At 43.6% G+C, this 24,466-nt stretch overlaps 1 protein-coding gene across 17 annotated transcripts in view; it reads left to right on the top strand.

Annotated features, from left to right (window-relative positions):
* DEPDC5 (DEP domain containing 5, GATOR1 subcomplex subunit) overlaps positions 1-24,466 on the top strand; it is a 127,570-nt gene that overhangs the window by 46,768 nt on the left and 56,336 nt on the right. For 13 of the 17 annotated variants that reach the window (XR_010407456.1, XR_010407457.1, XR_010407458.1 and 10 more), the window contains exons 19-25: positions 1,395-1,431; positions 2,115-2,235; positions 4,492-4,712; positions 8,220-8,423; positions 10,359-10,494; positions 11,480-11,577; positions 21,865-21,930. Coding sequence is in view for 10 of the 17 variants with exons in the window: in XM_064578745.1 (XP_064434815.1) it covers positions 1,395-1,431; positions 2,115-2,235; positions 4,492-4,712; positions 8,220-8,423; positions 10,359-10,494; positions 11,480-11,577; positions 21,865-21,930 (883 nt within the window). In the remaining 7 variants the exon portion in view is untranslated. The remainder of the gene's footprint in view (positions 1-1,394; positions 1,432-2,114; positions 2,236-4,491; positions 4,713-8,219; positions 8,424-10,358; positions 10,495-11,479; positions 11,578-21,864; positions 21,931-24,466) is intronic. The other 4 variants (XR_010407462.1, XM_064578747.1, XM_064578748.1 and 1 more) reach the window with 1 other exon arrangement.

Consider the following 24,466-nt stretch of genomic DNA (forward strand, 5'->3'; position numbering starts at 1 on the left):
TGTGGTCTAAGGAAATAACCGAGGATGTTGAATGCGAATAAGGTCTTTGTCCTGTATTATTTATAATAGTGAGAAGTTGAAAATAATAGGGAAATGACTAAATAAACCATGAGATACCCACTTGATGGAATATATTCACAGCCAGTAAAAATGCCAGTTTTAAGAACCTTCAAGGGTATGTTTGATGTAAGATGAAGAGAAAAGCAGAGTGTTAGGTATATAGGTGGCATACCAGGGTGCTCTCACCCATCTGCCCGTTTCTAGCAGAGCTGAACTCTGAAAGCTGTCCCATTGTGGCTGTGTTAGTGGTATCAGGGCCATTTCTTCCTTTTTGGGGGTAATGGGGAGTTAATGTTATTTGTCTAATAAGGAAAATGTTAATTTGGAGGACTGTGAGGATTCCTCCTGAAATAGACCATGTCAAGTAGTGAAGTGCTGACAGAAAGGGACTCTGCCCAGAAAGGGCACCTCCTGCCCTCTCATCACAACCTTTTATGCCTTTATCACAACCCTTCTGGGCAAAGTGGAACACAGAGGAACTTCTCTGCAACATGATCATTTTGTCTTTTTTTTTTTTAAGATTTATGTATTTGAGAGCGCACACACACGTGTGTGAGCGGGGGAGGAGGGGCAGTGGCAGAGAGAATCTCCAGCAGACTCCCTGCCAAGCGCAGAGCCTGATGTGGAGCTTGATCTTATGACCCTGAGATCATGACCTGAGCTGAAATCAAGAGGTGGACGCCTAACCGACTGAGCCACCAGGCGCCCCTGCAACATAATCGTTTTAAAGAAGAAAGAATGAGTATTGTTACGAAAGTTTAAAGGGTCCTGAAAAAGATTTATTTGGGAAAAAAAAAAGCAGCTCTTTCCATTTTCTCTCTGCCTCTGTACGCCATTTCAGCAAATTGGGTGATCCACTGAGTGCTGAGCTCTTGTAGGTGTAGGCAGACTGGTGAGAGTACCATGGTGAAGGGGGAAGCGTGCATGTGGGGCTTGGGGTCAGGTAGAAGCTAGCCATGGTAGGACATACATGCCAGTGGACTGACCAAGAGCATGAAGGGCTGGGCTTGGATTTTGGCTCTTCCACCTACTAACAGTGTAACTTTGAGCAAGTCCCCTTTTCTCTCTAGAATTGAATATCCTTGCCTGTAAGGTGGGGTGTAATGCCCCCATTGGATAGAGTTTTGAGGGTGACCAAGGTGTGAGGTGGGCCTAATAGGGCCTGACACTGAGGTGGGTGGGCATCAAGTGTTCCCTCCTGCCTTTCCATCAGTTACAGTGAGGGGGTAAGGCATGGTCCCTTCCCTGGAGAGCAGCCACCTACATATTGTATCTTTTGAGAAGTTCTATTCTGGCAGAGGAGGGAGTGATTAATTATCTATTTAATTTTACAGCCTGCCTCTGAGAAAGCAAAAAATGGCCGTGATACATGTGAGTATTTTTGAGATCTCCTTTCATCCCTTTTAGAAAGAGTCGCTAAGCCATAGCAACAAGATTATGTGAGGTCATATAAACAGTTCATAGCCAAGTTGGGAGACTTGAGTTCCCTTTGGAAGGTCCCTTAACCACTTTGTATATTTTGTCCCGTCAACTGCAAAATTAATGGTGACAAACCTTGTTTTTCTTTTCCATAGGTCAGTTATAGGGATTGGGTAGAAAATTTTAAAGTACTAACCGCACTGCATATTAAGATGATCTTTTTTAAGTGGGATCACAGAAGAATGAAATACCACCAAAATCTTCCCTTTATTTAGTGCTATACTATTTTTAAAAGATGTTTTATTTATTTATTTTGAGAGAGAGAGAGACTCTAAAGTGGACTCTACACTGAGTGCGAAGCCCGATGCGGGGCTTGATCTCACGACTGTGAGATCATGACCTGAGCCAAAATCAAGAGTCGGATGCTTAACTGACTGAGCCACCCAGGTGCCCTAGTGCTAATGTTATTTTCTATGTCACTTTGACATGTAAGTCATTTAATTTCAGCAACCCCCACTTTTCTCAGGGGGACATGATGGTGATCATCTGTGCCTTGCAGATTTTGATGAAGGCCCTCTGAAGGCATCTGGTTGAAATGTGTTTTAATGACAATTCGTGTGATTTATGCATTTCAGCTCTTGGGACTCCAAAAGAATCTGAGAACGCCCTTCCCATCCAAGTAGATTATGATGCCTACGACGCCCAAGTGTTCAGGCTGCCAGGCCCGTCCCGGGCTCAGCGCCTCGCCACCTGCAGGTTTTTTGCCAGATTCACTTTGGGGTGTATACAAAAATTGCTTGGGAAAACCTGAGGGCCTCTTGGGACCTTCATGAGAGCAACCCTGAAAATGTTTAAAATTAAAATTAGCCAATGGAAGCTATCCCATGTAGATCATTGGGGATTCTGTTTCCAGGTTCTCTGGCCCACCCATTTTGTTAGCTATATTTGTGGGAAGTATTTTCCCCAAATAAAGAGAGTGTTCCTCTGCTTTTTCTAACCAAGAGAAATAATTCACAGATTCTAGAATCTTTTTCTCACTGGGCTGCCAATTTTTTGGGTTTTTTATTCCCAGAAGGCAAGAGACCTTTCTTTAATTGCCTTTTAAATTTGCTCCATGGTATTTGGTCATATGATAGTCTTTAACTGTGATGTAGTTAGATTTACCAATGTATTCATTTCTGAGTATTATGTAAAAAAATACCATCCCTATCCCAGGGCTTCCCCCCACCCCCCACCAGTGGACCAAATACCATGAGTCCATTTTCCAGATTTCTTATATATGCAAGTTTATTTAAGCACAATGATTGGAAGAATATGCATCCCTTCACATTGATAAATGAGCTTATAGTGGCCATATGATTGTCTCCTGTCCTTTTTCCTCATCTCATCCTAAGATGAAAACATTTAGAGCTCAGACAAAACATTTCCTAAATGTTGAGAACATTTAGTGCCGTTAACTACAGCTCTCCCACACATAGATGCTGCTTAGGCGCTCGGTAGTGCTTTCCTTTGGAGTATTTTTTTTTTTTTTGAGATTTTTATGTTTTTGACAGAGAGAGACACAGCGAGAGAGGGAACACAAGCAGGGGGAGAGGGAGAAGCAGGCTTCCTGCTGAGCAGGGAGCCCGACTCGGCGCTCGATCCCAGGACCCTGGGGTCATGACCTGAGACGAAGGCAGACGCTTAACGACTGAGCCACCCAGGCACCCCTCCTTTGGAGTATTTAAGAATGCTTTCATGGTCCAAGATCCTTGGTTTTCTTTTTTCTAATCAAAGTTGGCAAGACCTGGTATTTCAGAGACTTGGGTTATGTGTTCCCTGAGGGAGCAGACCATGTTTTAATTGGTGCTCTGTCCCCTGTGCAGGACTGCGCATACACTGGTGTTCAAATGTTTACTGTTGCAATAGTGTACATATGGTCAGCCCAGGGGATCTGTGTTCAGGCTGTTTAAGCTCTGACTTAAGACAAAATCTTTCCAGGTGGAAAGAGAACAGCTCTGATGCCAGAGGGAAAGCCCTCTCTATAGGTGCTAACTTTTCCATTCTGAATTTTTGTCTCCCCATTGGGCTTCTCCCCTTTTGATCCTTCCTCCTACTGCTTCCAGAGTTTTCCCCCTTAGGGAGTTTTATGTTTTAATAAGGGTATACTGTTTTTTAAACCTTTATTAAGGAAATGTTTGAACATGGTCAAATAGAGTAGTATAATGAAGAGTGATCAGTGTCTTGTCAGACTCATTTCATTACTTTCCCCACATTTTACATTTTGCTTGAGTATTCTAAAGCAAAACCTTTTTTTAAACCTGTAAATACCATAGTGTATGTCTCTAACAGATAAGAATTAAATAATCACAAGTACCAGAATTAACACTAATTCTTTAATATCTTCTAATAGCCAGTCTATATTCAGATTTCCCAATTGTTTCAAAAATGTGTTTTTACAGTTGGTTGGTTTGAATTGGGATCTGAAGAAGATGCAGACATTGCATTTAATTGGAATGTCTTTTTTCTGTAACTGTAGATTGTGTTGCTTTCTTCATTTGGCTGATTGTTGTGTTACAATGTTTAACTTGTCCTCTCTTCTCTGGATTTCCTATAAACTAGCAATTACCTTCAGAGGCTTGATTAGATTTAGGCTCAGTTTTTCGTGCAGGAAGACTCTTGAGGTGGCACTGTGTACTTTGTCTTGCATCATATCATATCCTGCTTAGTTGCCCCGTTTTCAGTGATATGAGATGGATCGGTGGGGATCAACTAGGGTTGGACTGGAGCCGTCACGGCTTTATAGCTATGACCCCAGGACTTGGGCCATTTGAAAACGGTCAGTTCTTACACAACGTCTCAAGCTGGTCAAGCAAGAATACCTCCTACATTATTTCCCAGTCATAGATCACATTGGGGATTTTTGCTATTGGTTTCCCAAGTAGCTTGGGCTGGCAATAGGTTTGGGTGCTTTAGTTCTAGGTGGGGCAGCATCACTTGCTTGTTGGTAACTCGTCGTCTCTCACCTGTCAGGTCTGTGCGAGAGCGGGAGAGTCACAATCGAAAGAGCGCCAGCTCCTGTGACGTCTCATCCAGCCCTTCCCTGCCCAGCCGCGCATTGCCCACCGAGGAGGTGAGGAGCCAGGCTTCTGACGACAGCTCCCTGGGCAGGAGCGCCAACATCCTGATGATCCCACACCCCCACCTGCACCAGTATGAAGTCAGCAGCTCCTTGGGCTATACCAGCACTCGAGGTCAGAGAGCTGAAGCACGGGCACAGCTGGGGACAGATGGGGACAGCTCCCTTCCTGTAGCAGGGGGTTGGGGGGGATGGGATGTGCCAGGTGTGGGGTGTAACTCCCACATCTTAATTATTTCCATGCCAGTGCAATGAGTTTAAGTCACCTGAGCTGTATGTATGTGCCTCTAACACCTTTTCCCCCTTCACTGTAACTGTATACCGTTCCTTATGTTAATGTAGAGCTTTTCTTAGGCCTCGAGTCAAAGGTGTTTGCTTATTTCCTTTTTTAAAAATTTAAAAAAAAATTTTATTTTTTTAAAGATTTTATTTACTTGAGAGAGAATGAGAGAGAGAGAGAGAGAAAGAGAGAGCGCACAGAGGCAGAGGGAGAAGCAGACTCACTGCTGAGGAGGGAGGCCAACATGGGGCTCAATCCCAGGACCCTGAGATCATGACCTGAGCTGAAGGCAGATGCCTAACTGACTGAGCCACCCAGGCGCCCTGTTTACTTATCACTGCCATTTGTGCCATCCTTAAAACAGCCTTCGCCCCATAGTCTGCTTTAAGATTTCTCCTCGCAGTTACCTGCTAACCTGGCTTGCACTAAGGAGCACAGGTGCTGCTTTCTCTGTATCTTATCCTGCCATCCAACAGCACCTGCAGCTGGAGTCTACAGGCCCCTCCTGACTTTTTAAAAAACTTTTTATTTTGAGGGCGCCTGGGTGGCTCAGATGGTTAAGCATCTGCCTTCGGCTCAGGTCATGATCCCAGGGTCCTGGGATAGAGTCCCGCATCGGGCTCCCTGCTCAGCGGGGAGCCTGCTTCTCTCTCTCTGCCTCTCTCTCTCTCTCTCATGAATAAATAAATAAAATCTTAAAAAAAAAATAAACTTTATATTTTGAGATAATTATGGATTCATGGAAAATTGCAAATTACACATGCCCCCTACACCCCCCCCCCCCCCCCCCCCCCCGCCAAGGGCGTCCTGTGTACCTTTCATTCATTTTCCCCCATGGCAACATGTTGTGTAACTACAGACAACATCAAACCCAGGAAACTGACATTGGTACAAGCCACAGAGCTTATTCAGATTTCACCAGCTTAACATGTGCTCATTTGTGCATGTGTGTTTCTGTGCCGTTTGTTTGTTTGTTTGTTTTCTAAGTAAGCACCATGCCCAACATGGGTCTTGAACTCATGACTCTGAGATCAAGTCATATGCTCTACCAACTGAGCCAGCCAGGTGCCCCCTATGCAGTTTTTACTACATGTGTAGCTTTATTTATTTATGATTATCATCATAATTAAGATACCAAACTATTCCATCACTGCAAGGCTCTTTGTGCTACCCCTTTATAGCCATAGACTCTCACTAATCATTCTCTTTCTCTATAATTTTAATTTCAAGGATGTTCTATAAATGGAAGCATAGCCCTTCTGACTTTTGATCACTGACTTAGGAATGTTGAATACACACAGCTGACCCCTTTTGCCCTCCTGGAAGGATTGTTGAAGGGTGAGGAGTGTTTTCTATGCCCCAGGATGTTGAAGAGGAAGGCATCAGCTCCAGCACCATATACACTGTGCCAAAGGCCTAGGAAAATTTTTGACAACAGAATAAAGTTCATTTGTTTTTTAACTGGCTCAAAGAATAAAAAGGAAATGCTGAAAGTGACAGGAGCAGATATTTAATTACGTGACTATAGTATATAACCTGTGTCACCTACATTAATTAGTTTTAGCATTCAAAGGAATTTTAATACATTTGAAATTTTCTAAGTTAGCTTTTTCCCACTTTCTAGAAATTTCTAAGTTTGCATGACAGTTACTCCCATTTTGCTGAAAATATTCTTAGTAGGGTCTGTAACAAAAGCTAAATTAAACTAAACGTTAATTCTTTCAAAACCCTTATTACTCTAAAAGCCAGATCTCTGAGGAAATAACATTGTAGCTTTGAAAATAGTTTTCTTAAAAATTGTCTGAATAGTAGAATTGATTTCAATGTCCTTTAGTGATATTTGGGAGTTTATTGAAAAAGCTAAAAAGCGATTCACTGGGATATTGTAAGGCAGTATAATCTCTAGGCCCTTAGTTTACTGTTTCTCTGCTGTGTTTAGGGGGTCTTAATCTATTTACCTACCCAATGTAACATAGAAAACATTTCCCCTTTCCTCTACATGTATTTTTGACCCACTATATCCCTTAGTCCTATTTCTCATCCTTTTCAAAGCATGAACTTATCTTTTCTTTTAATTGGGTTTTCTCCTTTTATTTTCATGATAACTAGACCATATTCTTTTTTATTTGGTAAACCAGAACATCAATTCATTAACAGTGAAAAATATAGCTTTCACGGAGATCTGAATGTTCTCTTGCATGCAAATCAGCTTTGAGGAATTAACTATTGCTATATACCACGTTCTTTGGTAGACATTGGCTAAATATTGGTGGACAAGACAGATTCCTTGTGCCACGGAATTTGCATCTGTTGGGCCCACTTTCGAGTGAAATCATATGGTATTTGTGTTTCTCTGACTGACTTATTTTGCTTAGTGTAATATTCTCTAGCTCCATCCATGTTGTTGCATATGGCAAGATTTCATTCTTTTTCATGGCTGAATAATATACCATTGTATGTATATACCACATCTTTCTCCATTCATCAATGCTGGATGCTTGGGCTGCTTCCATAATTTGGCTATTGTAAGTAATCCTCCTATAAACATAGAGGTGCATGTATCCCTTTGATTTAGTGTTTTTGTATTTTTTGGGTAAATACCTGGTAGTGTGATTACTACATCATAGGGTAATTCTATTTTTAATTTTTTGAGGAGCCTCCATACTCTTCTCCACAGTGGCTGCACCAGTTTGCATTCCCACCAATAGTGCAAGAGGTGGAATGAAGTTATTTAGCCCCAGCACAAAGGGGCTGTAGTCTCGTGTACCTACACATTGGCTATCTCTGCCAGGGTCTGCCCTTCTAGGCACCAAATATCTGTTTTTATTGTTCCTTCCACATATAGAATATACTCATCTATCTCCCAGGGAAAAAACTCAAGTCATTACATTGAACTCAAAGTGTAAGGTCTCCAGGTGATGTGTGGTCCTCCCTATCCGGTTTTGGGGTGGCTTCATTGGGCCAGTAATTTAGGAACCAGTAATTTAGGAACCCCCTTCTCCCAAGTATTTATTTATTTATTTAGAAAGCATGGGGGAGGGGGCAGGGGAGAGGGAGAGAGAATCCGAAGCAGGCTCCACCCCCAGCACTGAGTCATGACCTGAGCTGAAGTCAAGAGTCGGATGCTTAACTGACTGAGCCACCCAGGTGCCCCTCTCTCAAGTGTTTAAAAAGTAAATCAAATGTTGCATTTCATTATAGTTTGGTAAATGATTTTACTCATTTCTCTCACTCCCTAACGTGTGATGTCCAAGATTCTGGTCAGCTTGGCTAATTGCCTGCCTATTCCTGGTTTCACCGTGGCTCTGTACTTTCTCTTTGTGCCTCCACAATACCTGACAGATGTCCTGGAGAACATGATGGAGCCACCACAGCGAGACTCTAGTGCTCCGGGGAGGTTCCACGTAGGCAGTGCGGAGTCCATGCTGCATGTTCGACCTGGGGGATACACACCCCAGCGGGCACTGATTAACCCTTTTGCCCCCTCACGAATGCCCATGAAGCTCACATCCAACAGAAGGCGCTGGATGCACACTTTTCCTGTGGGTAAGTTGGTTGCTCAGGAAAGAGCCTGGGCTGGGAGTTACTAGTCCTGGTCCTTGTCACTAACCAACCATGTGGCCTTGGTCAAGTATCTCAACTTCTCTACACCTCCAGTGCCCTACTCATGAGATGGGGATAACCATGGCCATTCTGCCTACCCCAGGGGTTCTTGTGAGGATCCTTGAGGACACACTTGGAAAGGGCTTTGTAATTACTGAGCTGTGTAAACCTAAGGGCTTCTCATTTTTGTTTGGAAAGGACTGTACTTTGTCACCTGCTTTCTTTCTTAAGACTAATGCCCTTCATTCTTGTTCATTCCTTCCTCTCCTAGCTCTCTCTGGTAGTGATATTATTGTCTTGGTTACACAGAAGTTATGTTACTCTGTGTTTTCTCAGGGTTCTCTGACAACTGAAAAAAAAACAAAAAGTTTTTGAGAAATGGGTGAACCATTTCTTTTTTTTAGTTCGAAAAAATTAAAAAAAACACAAAGGATAAAATAAGTGGGTTCTATTTTTTATAATGAGAGGCTATACAGAAATAAAAATGAACTACAACCACATCCAAACCTATGTTTAAATTTACAAACATAATGAAAGAAGCCCGACATAAAAAAAAGTACATTCTGTATGATTCCATTTAAATGAAGTTCAAAAGCAATCAAAACTTAAAAAAATTTTTTTCTTCAAATTCACTGTTTTTCCTAGCCCGTCTTTTTTGATCTGTGTTCTCTCCTACAGAGGATGACAGTAAGGTTTTATAAAGCTGTGGCTAAAATTAAACTTCAGCTTAATGGGCTCTGACTGGGCTAGGAAGGAACAGATGCATTAAACTCCAGGGTTTTTTCATGGAAGTGATCCTGCTGAATGCCTGTGCATGTCTAGTTACTTCCTTTTCCACTTGCTTTTAGTGTTAAAAGTTAAATAAGTGAGAAATGAATCTGGTTGTTTGGGCTGTAAGGGGGGGGGGTCACTCCCAAACTCCTCTTTGCCCCCCTTCTCCCTGCCATAATCAGTCACATGATTTGTTTCTTTCCAATGTCTCTTTCCCTATGTTGTTATCCCCACAGGCTCCCTTTGGATTCTCTTACGAGAACTGTTGATGTTTCTTGTGTGACCTCCAGCTCTTCTTGCTCCCAATTGTCAGGCACACTTTACTAAAACACGACTGTCTGGCCCCACTTCCTCTGTTTCCTCCTCCTGCCCACCTGGCCTGCTCATAGTTGAGGCCATCCTTTGCCCAGTTCCCCAACTTGGCATCTCCTCGCTCCTATGCTCAGATGTTCTTCCCCAAGCTCATCTGGTGGTCTCCTGCTTGTCTTTTGCCTCCTCCACATTTGGGATTTCGCACACATTGTTTCTTCTGCCCAGGTACCCTCTCCTTCAGTTCCTGCTAACCTTGCTGAACACTCCCCTCGGAAGCTTCTCCTTCCCCAGGAAGCATTTTTTTTGGTAGATTTCACTAATCGTGATTTCTCTCCCGCCCACCCGATGTCTTTTCTGCACTTGCTCATCCTCTGCTCCTTAGAGTCACCATTGTCACCGTCTCATGTATTAACAGAGTCACTGACATTTCACTTGTGTGTTCCTTGTCGTTTAGTTTGTGTTAGCCCTCCTGGGAGGGGCCCTCTACTCCTCTACGTCAGTGTTTCTCCCCAGTGTCTCAGCTTGACACGCATGAAACAGCGGCTCCTAACGTATTCTTAGGCTGAACAGGGTGACAAATATGAGGCCCCACAGGAGGATGAGTCCTGCTCGGAAGAGGAGATGTCCTTTTGGGAAGCTGGAGGGTCATGTGTGTAATGTTCCCCTTGGTGTGCTCTCCTCTTGGTCTCTCCCAGCACGCATGTCCCAGCAGCTGGAAAGAAGGAAGAGTAAAGCTAAGTACAAAGCAGTAGCTCTTGGGTGGGAATGATGCTCAGTGGATCTTTGTCTGGGTAGGACCATCCGGAGAGGCCATCCAGATCCATCACCAGACCCGACAGAATATGGCGGAGCTGCAGGGCAGCTGGCAGAGGGACCCAACTCACTCCTCTGCAGAGCTGCTGGAATTAGCATATCATGAAGCTGCTGGAAGGTGAGGATGTGCGTAGGCCTTCAGAAGGTCCCTTGAGAAACTCCCCAGCACCCAGGACCATGGCAGAACACAGTCTGCTGACAAAATGTTATGTTTCTAAGACTTGAAGGGACGGGATGAGATCAAGCCCTTCCTTTGTCAGTGCCGTTCTTTTCACGGGGTCACATGCAAAGCAAACAGCCTGACACTGTTGCCACACATGTTACCCAGGCCCTGCTGTAGCTTTCATTCAAAGCACACTTTGTAAACCTCAAACATGAGTTTTGTCTAAACCTCAGCCAAGGGTGAGAACGAGTGCTGAGACAGGTGGTTCATGCTGCGTGTTTTGGGCAGTCTGTGACTTCTGAGAAATTCCACTGTTGAGTTTAGAAGTTTCTTATGCAAAAGCAATGGAAATCAAGGCCTGCGTTTATAGAAACAACTCTTTGAACCCAAGTTCTGAATGCGTTACAAGGCATCCAAGAGAGTCAGTGCAGGAAGAAAGTCATTTAAGCCTTGACAGACATGAGCTGGGGTGACGGCTGGCCTCACTGTTCCTGTGATGCTTTAGGAAACAACTTGGCAAAGGGCAGTCTTTGACCCCTTTTTCAATCACCTCGACATGCCATGGGTTGGATGGGATATGGGCAGGGCGTGACCCTCTTCATCAGGTTAACTTGGTACCTCTTTTCAGTCACTTCATATCCTCCTGTCCATGTGAGCAGGGGGAGGCTGAGGACAGGAAAGGGCGGGCCGCCCAATATATCAGTGGGAGAGCAGTTTTTGGGGGGCCAGGGCAGGATAAGCAGGCCACAGGAGGCCAAAGCTGGCCCACATACCGAGCATGGCAGCCTGGTAGCCTCTGATATGGCTCCCAGTTGTTGCCAGCCCATGTGGCCAGATATTCAGAGCTGTTTTTGATGAAAGCTCCTGGGATACAGGGTGAGCAGGATGAAAGAGGTGATGATCTGCATTAAGCCAGGTGGCTGGGCTCTGTTCTCTGCAGGCACAGCACTTCCCGCCAGCCTGGTGACAGCATGTCCTTCTTGAACTTCAGTGGAACAGAAGAGCTTTCTGTCAGCCTGCTTAGCAACAGTGGTGCAGGTAACCAATCCAAGAGGTAACAGAGTTGGGATGCTTAGAGTTGCAGGCTCACATCTAGAAAAGACATGGGGGCCAGAGAAGCAGGGCCAAGTCTATTTTGGGATCATTTCAGCCACAATTTTGGGTGACCTATTTAGAAGCGGTGCTGTATAATGCATGGAATTATAAATGGGCTGCACATTATGTTTTTAGCCGAGAATACATTGGTTAAGCCTCATTAATCATTGACCTGTCAGTGAGTCGTGACCAAGGGCCCCTTATGAGCTTAGTTTGGAGGGTAACACCAGGGACAGCAGGAGTGGCCTCTGATGTGGAGAAGCTTCCAGATCTGTGAGTAGGGGGCTTACCCAGCAACATAAAAACAATCAGGAGAGGCCCAGAGGGAAACAGTGTGGTTCCAGTTGTGAGATCAGAAAAGAGAAGGGTGGCGTCTGAGAAGTGGGCATGCACCTCAGACTCGAAGGCACAGAATTTGGTTACCTAGAGAATTAGCAGGTGAGGGTTCTAGGTGGAGGTGGGGAGAGTATGAACTTCTACTAACACAGGTTATATGCTTTCTGGAAGCACTTGTATATCTATCCTGTCATGCAATCATTCTAAGAGGGCATATGCTATTAAATATAATTTGCACATGAGGCAATTTAATGCCCAGAGGTGTAGAGATATTACATGAATCTCTCAAGCCCTTGGCCAGGTGTCTTGACTCAGACTGCTGTTCCTCATTTCGACCACACTGTTCAGAGTATCTTTAGGATGTAGGGGAGCAGGAGTTGGGATGGGTAAGGGCAGATTTTGGAAAGCCTCAAAGGACAGCTGCTGTTCAACATGAGTGTGAAAAACATTAAAACTTGGGGGGTGGGGCAGGGTGGAAATGGGGCTGCTCTTCTCTGTCTTAGTTTTCTATAACTAACTTGCATTTCTAAAACTTTAAGCTAAGTTTTAGTAGTAGGTGTAGTGAAAGTGAGTGGTTACGAGAGTGGTTAATGAAGAATTCTTTCATTCATTGGTTGCTTCATCAAACAGTATTTCTAAAGGTTTGTGGCTAAGTCTTGAAAAGCAGTTGGTAGTAAATGAATCCCTAAAGGATTATAATTAATTCATTTCTTTCCTCCTTCCCTCCTTCCTTTCTTTTCTATCTCTGTTTCTTTCTTTTATTCTTTCTCTTTAAATGAGAACACGAATTGAGTAACAATTTGGGGATAAGATACTTTTAATGACTGCACTCAGGGTTCTGAAAATGTCACTTGGCTGCCAGACTCCTGTAAAGTGCCTTCAGAATATCATAAAGGCAACCTTTCCATTTTGTTAATAAACCAAGGGGCCATTTTATAGGAACCCAGACTTTGAACTTCCCAGGCTGTTTGGGGTGGGTTGTACCAAGGAGGGCTGCTCTGGGGCTCGCAAGACTACAGTTTGAGCTAGTTTTACTGGTGACCTGAAGCAGGGGATTCTGGGTTCCAGTGGTAACAGCACTAGTATTTACCCTGACTAGTCCTGGAGTGGTTCTGGGCCTGGGATAGCTAAGGTAGACCAGATGATTCCTCAGAAGATGAGTCTTTTGGAATTTTGAAATCTACTTTGAGGAAAAAAGGAAGTTTCAAAGAATCCTTATTTGGGGATGGTTGTGGAAAATCCTCTAATGACACCATCACGCTTACGCCATAGATCCATGCATCTGATGGGCCTCTCTGCTTGGATGACTCCGGAGGACCTCATCCTTAGTGTACTGACAACGAAAATCATGTCTTGTGGTTCCCCCACCCCCTCTCCCTCTTCTGTTCCCTCTTTCTTCTGACTCTGGCCCCTCCCCTCCATTCTCAACTGTCACTGCTTTGTTTCAGACCCCTGTCATTTCTGGCCAGGATTGTGATAGCAGCCTTCTAAGTGATCTTCCTGCTTCTGTTCCTATCCCCTCTGATTCATCTTCCATACTGTCACCAAGGAGATAGTTCCAAATGCAAATCTGATCAGCCACTCCTCCCCATGTATAAAACCCTCCCGTGGTTCATGGCCTATAATACTGGTCATTGCCTGTCTCCTGCCTGCCTTGTGTCTTCATTTGCCACCACATCCACACATCACTGCACGGAGAAAGAACTCAGGCTGTAGACTCTTTGGATGTGAGTCCTGACTCCACTTCTAATGAGCAGTGAGGCCCTCAGGCCAGGTAACCTCTGTGTGTCTCACTTTCATCATCTGTATCATTCGATGTGATAAACCACGTAAGGTGCTTGGAATGGTGCCTGGCGTGCACGGGGCGTGCTCGCTGAACGAGAGCTGCCACTGCCGGGTATGTTATGAGATGTGCATATGCTACATTCCAGCTATTGCTTGTGGCTCCTCTGAAGATCTTTGTCCTCTTATTCCTTTGCATGGACTAGTCCCCCTGCAGAATATGCTTTTCCCTTACCTTCAACCCTCGTTCTTCCTGGCAGACATCAGCTCATTCTTTATGATTCAAGCCCAACAATACCTTATCTTTGAAGCCCTCCCTGATGGTTCTCTCTCATCGCCAGGCCTTCCCAGGAGATGGTAGGCATGTTTCCACAGAGCTCCATATGCATAATGCAATTGTACTACTTGGCATATCATGATCCCGCTGTTTGTTTCTATGTCTGTCTCTGCACTAGACTGAGAGAGCTTATCTTTATTCATCTTCTCCCCACAGTGTTTTACACATTTATTGACAAATGAATTTGTGCTTCCACGACCAAGCTGCCATATGTGAGAAGCATTTGAACAGTCCACAAAATTATTCTCTTTAATTGGTATGCAAGTGCACAATTACATAAATATGTTCTAGAATATGTAGCTTCTTAGAGAAGGTGTGGGCTCCTTGGATTCTTTTTCTAGTCAGGGTGAGAGCGTTAAGTAGGATCATCCTTACCTTTGCCCAGTCCCTTTACAACCAGTAGCATGTGTTTTCAAAGGGGCCAGGGGTCATCAGGAGGTAGGTTGTAGCATTGGGCTCCCATAGGACTTGAACTCCCATCTTCTATCTTTTTTTTTTTTTTAATTTTATTTATTTATTTGAGACAGAGAGAATGAGAGACAGAGAGCATGAGAGGGAGGAAGGTCAGAGGGAGAAGCAGACTCCCTGCTGAGCAGGGAGCCCGATGCGGGACTCGATCCCAGGACTCCAGGATCATGACCTGAGCCGAAGGCAGTCGCTTAACCAACTGAGCCACCCAGGCGCCCCCTCCCATCTTCTATCTTGTGCTTCCTGATCAATTATGTTAGCCAGCCACAGAAAGGATTAGGTAAAAATCACTCCAATTTTTATTACCATGTACAATAACCAATTAATGTCAGAGCTATCAGGATATATCTCTAATCTTTCCATATATGTCATCACCTCCACTAGCCCCAGCCCTGTCCAAGATACCTTCCTCTTTTGCTTGGATTGTTGCAGTATCCCACAAACTGTTCTTTCAGCTTCCTTCTTTTGTCCTTTCATGTAGTTTATTTCCAGCACAGCAGTTCTTTGTGACCCTCTGAAAATAGAAGTCAGATCATGAAAATTCTGTGCACAGAACCCTCTGGGGCTTCCCAGTGCACCCGGATTAAAGGCCGAAGGTGTTACAGTAGCCGACAGAGCCCCCTGCCTCTTGCGACCCCTTTGTTACTCTCAGATCTCATCTCCTGCTTCCCCCTCGCACTTGGGTGAAGTGGTTTCCCAAATGTATCAGGTACATTCTGCACCTGAGGTGCTTTCTCTTGCTCTGTGCTCTGCTCTGCCCTCACAGCGAAGAGCTTTATGGATAAGGTGCACATGTTGAGTTTGCCCAGGACAGTCCTGGTTTGAATTCATTGTCCTGTATAATTACTAATAGTGTCCCCTTTCACTCTTGAAGGTGTCCTGGATGATAAATGATATGGCCATCCTACCCACAGCCTGTTCTATTCCTTCCTTTAGGTCTTACCCAAATTGCCACTCTTTACCCTGGCACTCCCCATCCATCTTCCCTGCCAGTTATTTCTCCAGAATACCACCTGTCATACTAGTTCTTTTCATTTTGTATTTTTTATTGTAAGCTCCAACAAGGCAAGGATTGTTTCACTCATGGCTGTATCTTCAGAACTTAAAACAGTTCCTGGCACATATCAGGTATTTGAATGAATACTAAAAGCTTTCTGAGGTTAGCGTTCCCTCCACTGAAGAATGCTTTTCTTCCCTGTCTTATAACCTTGTTGAACAATTAACTGGATTCCTTTTCTCAAAGGCTTGGATAATCTTTTTCTGCCTTGCTTGTTTTTGAAGTGACTTTCCTTTCAAGCCATGCTCAATCTTCATGGAATATGGTTTGCTTTCTTCAAACTCACTATACTCTTAGCCATTCCAGAAATGTTTATGGAACTGTAGGCACTGTGCTAAGGCCTGAGAAGAAACAAAACGATTAAGATACCAGTTCTCACCTCAGGGAGCTCTGGCTCGCCATTCACTTGCAGTTCTATTTGAAGCAGTTTTGTGCAGGGTCACAACAATGAAAGGGAAGCCTTCTTGTGGGGAGCTCGACTTAGTGGTTACTGTGCAGTTTGAACATGTGACCTCTGCTACATTCTGATATGATAGATGGGGGAGTGCCCCAGCCCTAGAGTTTAGCCTTCAACCTTTGCTGATGCTCAGGTTCATCATCTTATAAAGGGGATAAAGATCTTTACCTGCCTGCCTGCCTCACAGGGTTGTTGTAAGGAGCAAAGGTAGATTGGGCTCCTTAAGGGCAAAATTGTCACAGTAGGTTCTCATTTGGGGACAAAGTGGGGTCTAAATGAGCAACTAGTTATCTTTTCATTCATTAAAAAATAGAAAAGAGGGACGCCTGAGTGGCTCAGTCGGTTAAGCATCTGCCTTCCGCTCAGGTCATGATCCCAGGATCCTGGGATTGAGCCCCACGTTGGGCTCCCTGCTCAGCCGGGGAGTCTGCTTCTCCCTCTCCCCCTGCTCATGCTCTCTCTTTCACTCGCTCTCTTTCAAATAAATAAATAAAATCTTAAAAAAAAAAAATAGAAAAGAAACAGGAAAACCTTATCTGTGACCTGCTGGGGTTGACAGTTTGCACCATCTGCAGGCACTCAAGCATGACTCAGATTTTCTCCTGCCTTTGGACATGATTCATATGCGAGTCACGATTCACAGGAGTGGTGCCTCTGTGGGTTTCCCTCCTGGCCCTGTAGAATTTCATTTCAAGCATTGTTGGCTGGGACCTCGTACCTATACTCTTCACTTGTTTTTCACCATGCTGCCCAGCAGTGACCAGTGGTCAATGAGACTGGGGAGATAGTTTTTTTTTTTTTTTTTTAATTTTATTTATTTATTTGAGAGAGAGAGAGCAAGAGAGAGAAGAGTGTGAGTGAGCACAAGCAGAGGGAGGGGCAGAGGGAGGGTGAGAAGCAGACTCCTCGCTGAGCTGGGAGCCCACCGTGGGGCTCGATCCCAGACCCTGAGATCATGACCTGAGCTGAAGGCAGACGCTTAACCCAACTGAGCCACCCAGGTGCCCTGGGGAGATAGTTTTTATCCCTCTTGTTTCTTTAACTGGGCACCCATTTATTTTTTTATTTTTTATTTTTTTAAAGATTTTATTTATTTATTTGACAGAGAAAGACACAGCGAGAGAGGGAACACAAGCAGGGGGAGTGGGAGAGGGAGAAGCAGGCCTCCCGCTGAGCAGGGAACCCGATGCAGGGCTCCATCCCAGGACCCTGGGATCATGACCTGAGCCGAAGGCAGACGCTTAACGACTGAGCCACCCAGGCGCCCTGGCACCCATTTATAAGACTTGTCAGTCACTGTCATTCCCATCCTTGGTTATAAATGCTGTAGATAATTTTGGGAAAGAAAACAACTGGATGCCATGCTTTCTTTCCCTGTGGTATTGGGACTCAGAATCTGCAACTTGGTATTTGTGTTGAGTATTAGGAACATGTGGCAGCCTGAGAGCTGAAGTAAAAAGTAAATCATAGCACACTGAGGCTGGAGGAAAGGGCCTCAGAGTCATTCACCCAGGCCAGGCTGGGATTTTTGTGGGTAAGGGCCATTTCTGTAGCCCAGAGAGGAGAAGTGACTAGCCCCACGCACAGGCTTGTAGATGTCACCCAGGACCAGTCCTGAAGGCTCCACACTGATTACCCATTTTGGCCTGAGGTTAGCAAGCAAAGAACATGTTCAGACTTCTTCTTCTTCTTCGTCTTCTTTTTTAAAGATTTATTTATTTTTGACAGCGAGAGCGAGCATGTGCATGTACACGAGCAGGCTGAGGGGCAGATGGAGAGGGAGAGAGAGAATCTTAAGCAGGTTCCCTGATGAGCGCAGAGCCCATGGGGCTCTATCCCATGACCCTGAGGTCATGACCTGAGCCAAAATCAAGAGTTGGATGCTCAACTGACTGAGCCACCCAGGTGCCCCAAAATTCAGATTTCTTGACTCTGAAGAGATGTCAAAAGACAAAGCTAAGATGGTGATTTTCAGCATTGGTTCCCCAAGTTGAATATCTGGCTTTGAATGTTGAGAGTGAGGTCTCATTCACAAATGTTAGGTTGGAGCAGAGCTGATTGACCATGGGGGTCTCCCCTCAGTCATCTCAAGTAGTGAGGCCATCATATGCCGATAGCCAGTCCATTTGACTGAAAATAAAATCTTAAAGGCAGAGCTGGTGGGAGCAGCAGTTTGTTGGGCTTGAACTGCAAGAAAACTGTGTATAAAGAGCCTCATAAAAGAGCACAAAATACCTTTCTTTAAATATTTTTCATTGCTTTTTTTTTTTTTTTTAAAGATTTTATTTATTTATTTGACAGAGAGAGACACAGCGAGAGAGGGAACACAAGCAGGGGGAGTGGGAGAGGGAAAAGCAGGCTTCCCGCGGAGCAGGGAGCCCGATGTGGGGCTCAATCCCAGGACCCCGGGATCATGACCTGAGCCGAAGGCAGACGCTTAACGACTGAGCCACCCAGGCGCCCTCATTGCTGTTTTTTAAAAGTAAAATATGTGTGTGTGTGTGTGGCATAAAAGGCTGGTGACCTTAAATGTTCTTTTGTCTGTTAGGAGATGGCAGAGTGCTACTTTTGACCTAGAAGCCAGAGCTGCTCTGAGAATCCCTACTGGTTTGCCTCTTTGAGCTCAAAGAATTGCCCACACAGTTATAAGTTGAACTGGTCCTTTATTAGTGTAAGAATTTCAGTTTTTATAGACCCAGTCTGGATTTGGGTTTTCTTAAAAAAAAAAGAAAAAGATGCACTAATGACAAAATTTAGCATCTAAACCTGTGAGGTAATATATTTAATAATTTCCTAGTGCTCAGTATGGTTTGAGAAGGCTGTTTTTATACCAGTTGCCTTCATACCAGTTCTCAGGCTGAACAAGAAAATCCCCCTCATTGCTTTTTAAAAAATATTTTATTTATTTATTTGAGAGAGAGCGAGCATGAGCAGAGGGAAGGGCAGAGGGAAAGGGAGAAGCAGACTCCCCACTCAGCAGGGAGCCCAGCTCGGAGCTTGATCTTAGCTGACTGGGCCACCCAGGTGCCCCCCACCTCATTGCTTCTTAATAGCCATGCTTTGTGTTTGCATGAAGATGGATATTGTTATCCAAGATAGCTTTTTCAGAAAATTTAGCTCCAAATGGCTTTTGGCTGTTGACAAAGAACAGCTAACATTTTCAATAGCTGAAAACTGGTGCCCCAGATGGAGAGTCAGGAAATGAAGCATCTGTAGAGCTGAGCAGAGTTTAAATGCAGCTTTCACCTATTTACTGTGTGATCTTCCCTAAGTTAATTCACTTCTCTGAGCTTCAGTTTGTCTGTACAAAAGGATTAGTACCTACCTCATACCTGCCTTATAGCAAGGGTTTGAATAAAATGAAACACTGTATTTGTCTGACTTAATAAGTTTTATCTTTTTATTCTGAAGACTAGTAATAAAAAAAAGAAAAATCTACTGAAGGCAGTTCCAAAAAAGAAGTTCTAAAATTGTTTTGGCCAAGTGCCATCATCTTTCTAAATTTTTAAATAATTTTAGGGGCGCCTGGGTGGCTCAGTCAGTTAAGCACCTGTCTCCTGCTCAGGTCATGATGCTTCTCCCTCTCTCTCTGCCATTTCCCCTACTTGTGTGCACTCTCACTCTCTCTCTCTCTGTCAAATTTTTAAAAATTATTAATTTTTAAATTTACATACAGTAGAATTCACTCTTTTTAGTGTACAGTTCTGTGAGTTTTGACAAATGCATACTATCATATAACTACCAACAAACACATCAAGCAAGATAAAGAACATTTCCATTACCCCCCAGATTTTTTTGTGTGGTCCCTTTGTACTCAGCCCCACCCCCTGTCCGCTGGCAATCCGCTGATCTGTTCTCTGTCCTTCTAGTTTTGTCTTGTCCCAGCATGTCATGCACATGGAATCATACAGTATGTAGCTTTTTGAGTCTTACTTCTTTTATTCAGCATATAATGCATTTGAGATTCATCCAAGTTGTTAAATATTCATTACTTTTTATTGCTGAGTTGCATTCCATTGTATGTATGTATTAATTTGTTTATCCCTTCACTAGTTGCAAGATATTTGGGGTGTTTCCAGGTTTTGGCAACTATGAATCAAGCCGCCATAAACATTTACATAACGGGTTTTTGTAAACATTGGTTTTTATTTCTCTTGAGTAATTTCCTAGGCATGGAATTGCTGGGTCAGATGATAAATATCTTTTTAACTTTTATTATTATTATTTTTTAAAGATTTTATTTGTTTATTTTTAGAGAAAGAGAGTGTGTGTGCCTGCAAGCAGGGGGAGGAGCAGAAGGGGAGGGAGAGGGAGGGAACAAGAATCTCAAGCAGACTCCCTGCTGAGTGTGGAGCCTTATGTGGAGCTTGACCCTGAGATCACAACCTGAGCTGAAACTCAAGAGTCCAATGCTCAACTGACTGAGTCATCCAGGTGCCCCATTAATATTATTTTTAAAAGTTTATTTATTTTAGTAATCTCTACACCCAATGGGGGACTCAAACTCATGACCCTGAGATCAAGAGTTGCATGCTCCTCCAACTGAGCCAGCCAGGCACCCCTGTCTGTTTAACTTTTTTTTGTCTAACTTTTAAAGAAACCACAAAACTATTTCCCAAAGTGGTGCACCATTCTGCATTCCTACCATCAATGGATAAGGTTTTCCATGGCTCTACATCCATATTCACACTTGGTGTGGACTTGTCATTTTAGCCATTCTAAGAGGTCTGTAGAGGTAATTTCCCTCATGGCTGAGGATGTTGAGCATCTTCTCCTGTGCTTATTTGCCTTCTGTATATGTTTGGTGAAGTGTTCACATCTTTGGTCCTATTTCTCATCAGGTTGTTTGTGTTCTTGTTCTTGAGTTTTGAGGTCTCTATATATTTTGGGTCAAGTCCTTTGCCAAATAAGTGATTTGCAGATGCTTTCTCCCATGTTGTGGCTTGTCTTTTCAAAGATTCCACAAGGGATTTATATATATTTATTCTTGTTATAAAAGATTCACATGACACACAAATACCTAGAATAAAAACTACAAGTTCTGATTTACCTCCCACTACCTCCTCCACCTTTTTCTCGCAGATAGCCACTGTTGACAGTTGGGTGAGGATTTTTTCAATCTTTTCTATAGTATCATAATTTTCTAGTAAATATATATGTTTAGAAAGGGATATTTAAATATTGATATGTACTTTAAAATTAGTTCTGTTACTTTTCAGGCAAAAAGTTGCATTTCAGAGAACCTTTCTGTTTTTCCTTTCAGACCACCTATAGGGAAAATCATTGTTTTTCTCTTAAAAGTGGTGAGTTTTGATGTGTCCTAGGTCATATTCCAGAAAGCCATGATTTGGAGAAGAAAATTCCAGATGATAAGGATGACCGATGAGTGAAATAAACTTTAAGTGGGTCATTTTGTATTTGCAAAAGATTTCTCCAGTTCGTTGAAATGACTTTGAAATGTGTCCATTTTCTTACAATAAGTGGTGGGTTGCTTTTTGCTGGTGTGTGTATGTGTGTGTGCACGCGCATGTATGTGAATGCTAACAGTGTCATTGGGCAAAGAATGGTATTGATAACCTCAGAGCAAAGTTTTGGCTCATTCCCAAATTTTAGATTGCTCATTTTTCTTGGATTGACTCTTTTGTGCTATTTGAAATATTCAGCATAGAATTTGTACTTGGTTCACATTTTTATTTTTAGCTATAATTTTGGGCTCTTTCAACCATAACTGGCCAGAACTTTTTTTCTGCAGAATGAGCCTTATTAAAACAACCTGTTTTCATCTTTCCATAGGTATGAATCCTAGGACTCAGAATAAGGATTCTCTAGAGGACAGTGTTTCTACCTCTCCAGACCCAAGTAAGAAGGGGCAGCTGATTAGGGTGGGGTCAGGGCGGGGGTGGTCAGAGCATGAGGAAGCAAGGGGGAACCCTGTGGGCAGTCCACACATCTCTGGGGTACCAGAAGACAACGTGGTAAGGGAAAACTCTCCAGCCTCTCCAATGGAAAGTGAGAGGGGAGTGGCCAGGTAACCTGTTCTGGAATGTGATTCAGGGCACGTGAGAATGGTAACAGAATTCCCATGAAGTCCTTACACCCGTGCAGAGCTGGCTTTAGCCCTTAAAAGGCCTTGTGATGGCTCTGAGGAACAAAGGAATAAGAGGGCCTGGAACTGTTTACAGACCTGTAGTTGAAATTGTTTGACTGGGTTGCTTTTTTTTTTTTAATCATCTTTATCTATTGAAATATCTGTGCAGGAAGAGCACATCTAAATGTCCACAATAGCAAAGTACCAGAAAAAAATCCTACCACCCGATAGACTTTATTTTACTTAGCTATAACCAGTAGAGATATATTAAGTCTTTTTTCCCCCGCTTATGATTACCTTAATAACCGTTTTGCTATTTCTTCAGGCCCCTTGTATTAGTCATTTTTTTTTTTTAAGATTTTATTTATTTTTTTGACAGAGAGAGACCCAGCGAGAAAGGGAACACAAGCAGGGGGGAGTGGGAGAAGGAGAAGCAGGCTCCCCGCTGAGCAGGGAGCCTGATGCGGGACTTGATCCCAGGACTCTGGGATCATGACCTGAGCCGAAGGCAGACGCTTAACTGACTGAGCCACCCAGGTGTCCCGTATTAGTCATTTTTAATAGCAGTATCAAACACATCACATCCCAGTTTGAATAATCATTTATTATTGGCGATCATTTGGGTGGTTTCTAGTTTCTTAGCAATAATGTAGAATGCAGGTATAATGCGTGATGCAGTGGGTATATCTTTTCTTTCCCTTCACATCCTTGGGATATATTTCCCCCAAAGTATGGTTGGGAGGTTGATTATTTTCCAGAAAGCTTCCAGCAATGAATAGATGAGCCTATTTCTTCTGTACAACCCTAGCACTGGATTTTGTAATCCATTTTTATCATTGTTAATGGTATTGATGTGGATCCTCCTCAGAGGCCCTCTTTATAGGGCCTGAAGATACTGGAGTTAGAAAAGAGGCCACAGTCTTTTCCCAGGGAAAGAACACCATTAAACTAAGAATCAGGAGCTTTTCTCACCATGGGATTTGGGCCCAGGCATTTGAATTCTCTGTATCTCGGTGTGTACCCAGCAGAAAACATGTCTGAAAGATATTTATGATCCTGAGGGACAGGAAGCTAATGAGAGTCAGAATGATCTAAGAGGGCATAAAGATATGACTGTCTTCTGCTTCTGGCTTTCCACTGTGGTTTTGATCTGGTGTCTTCCTTCTGCTCCTGGTCCTAAAACAAGGAAGTAGGAATAAGCTCATCCCTTCATCTGGCATATAGGGAAATTGGGGTGATCAGTTAGGCTCTTTTTGGGTTGTGTTTTCAATTCTTGAAGTGTTAATAAGTTAACAAGACCTGTGTATAGTCCAACTCATAGAATAAGAGAGTGGAATGGTGGTTGCCAGGGGCTTGAGGGGAGGCAGAAGTGGGGAGTTGTGGATCAGTGGTGTAAAGTTCCAGTTATGCATGATGAATAAATCCTAGAGATCTGTACAGCACTGTGCCCAAGTTAATAATACTGTGTTGTACCCTTAAACATTTGTTAAGAGAGTAGTACTCATGTTAAGTGTTCTTACCACACTAAGACAGAATTCAAACACACAAACAAAATACCCCAGACCTGTGTAGACCATGGAGTTAGGCCCCTTGTAGGTCAAATCATCTTTCCCAAGGCAGTGGTGGCTACATGGGGCATGTTTCCCACTACGACTTAGCACACGGGTCCTCTTCTTGTCCTTTAACTCTGGGTTCAGTGGGACTCTGTTGTATTGGGTAGTGTGTGTCTCTGTCATTATATGGTGGAAAGATCCCTAAGCAGAGAGGCTTCTGATCATGTAACCTCTGGGAGGTTTGGCTTGGCCAGGTGTTTAAAGGGCTCAATGATGTTGCAGTCCCTGCTCCAAGGAGGCCATGTGAGGGCTGATGAGACAACAGCGGTGTATCACGCTGTAAGCCACATTAGCACTGTGCAAAAGATAAAGTGTTGAAGGTGTCCCTTGCTTGAGACTAAGATACAAAGGCATGGAGTATTTCTGCTTCATATTGCCCCCTTGTCTAGAGATTTGAAAAATAATCTTTGCTTAAATTACTTAAAGAGATAACTGCCCTATTACCTTGACTCAGTGATTGTCAACTGGGGAAGGATTTTGCTCCCTGGGGGGACATGGGGCAACGACTGCAGACGTTCTTGGTTTTTACAATCAGGAGATGCCACTGGCATCTAGTAAGTACAGTCCAGGGATGCTGTCCAACATCCTGTAATACAAAGCGTAGCCCCTCATGACAGAGGATTATCCAGTCCAAAATGTCAGTGGTGCCAAGGTGGAGAAACCCTGCTTTAACCAAAGAGCAGGCAACTCAGGA

Source organism: Mirounga angustirostris, unplaced genomic scaffold, assembly GCF_029215605.1.
Source record: "Mirounga angustirostris isolate CCGP_5_RB_7025 unplaced genomic scaffold, mMirAng1.0.hap1 SCAF_14, whole genome shotgun sequence".
Lineage (NCBI taxonomy): Eukaryota > Metazoa > Chordata > Mammalia > Carnivora > Phocidae > Mirounga > Mirounga angustirostris.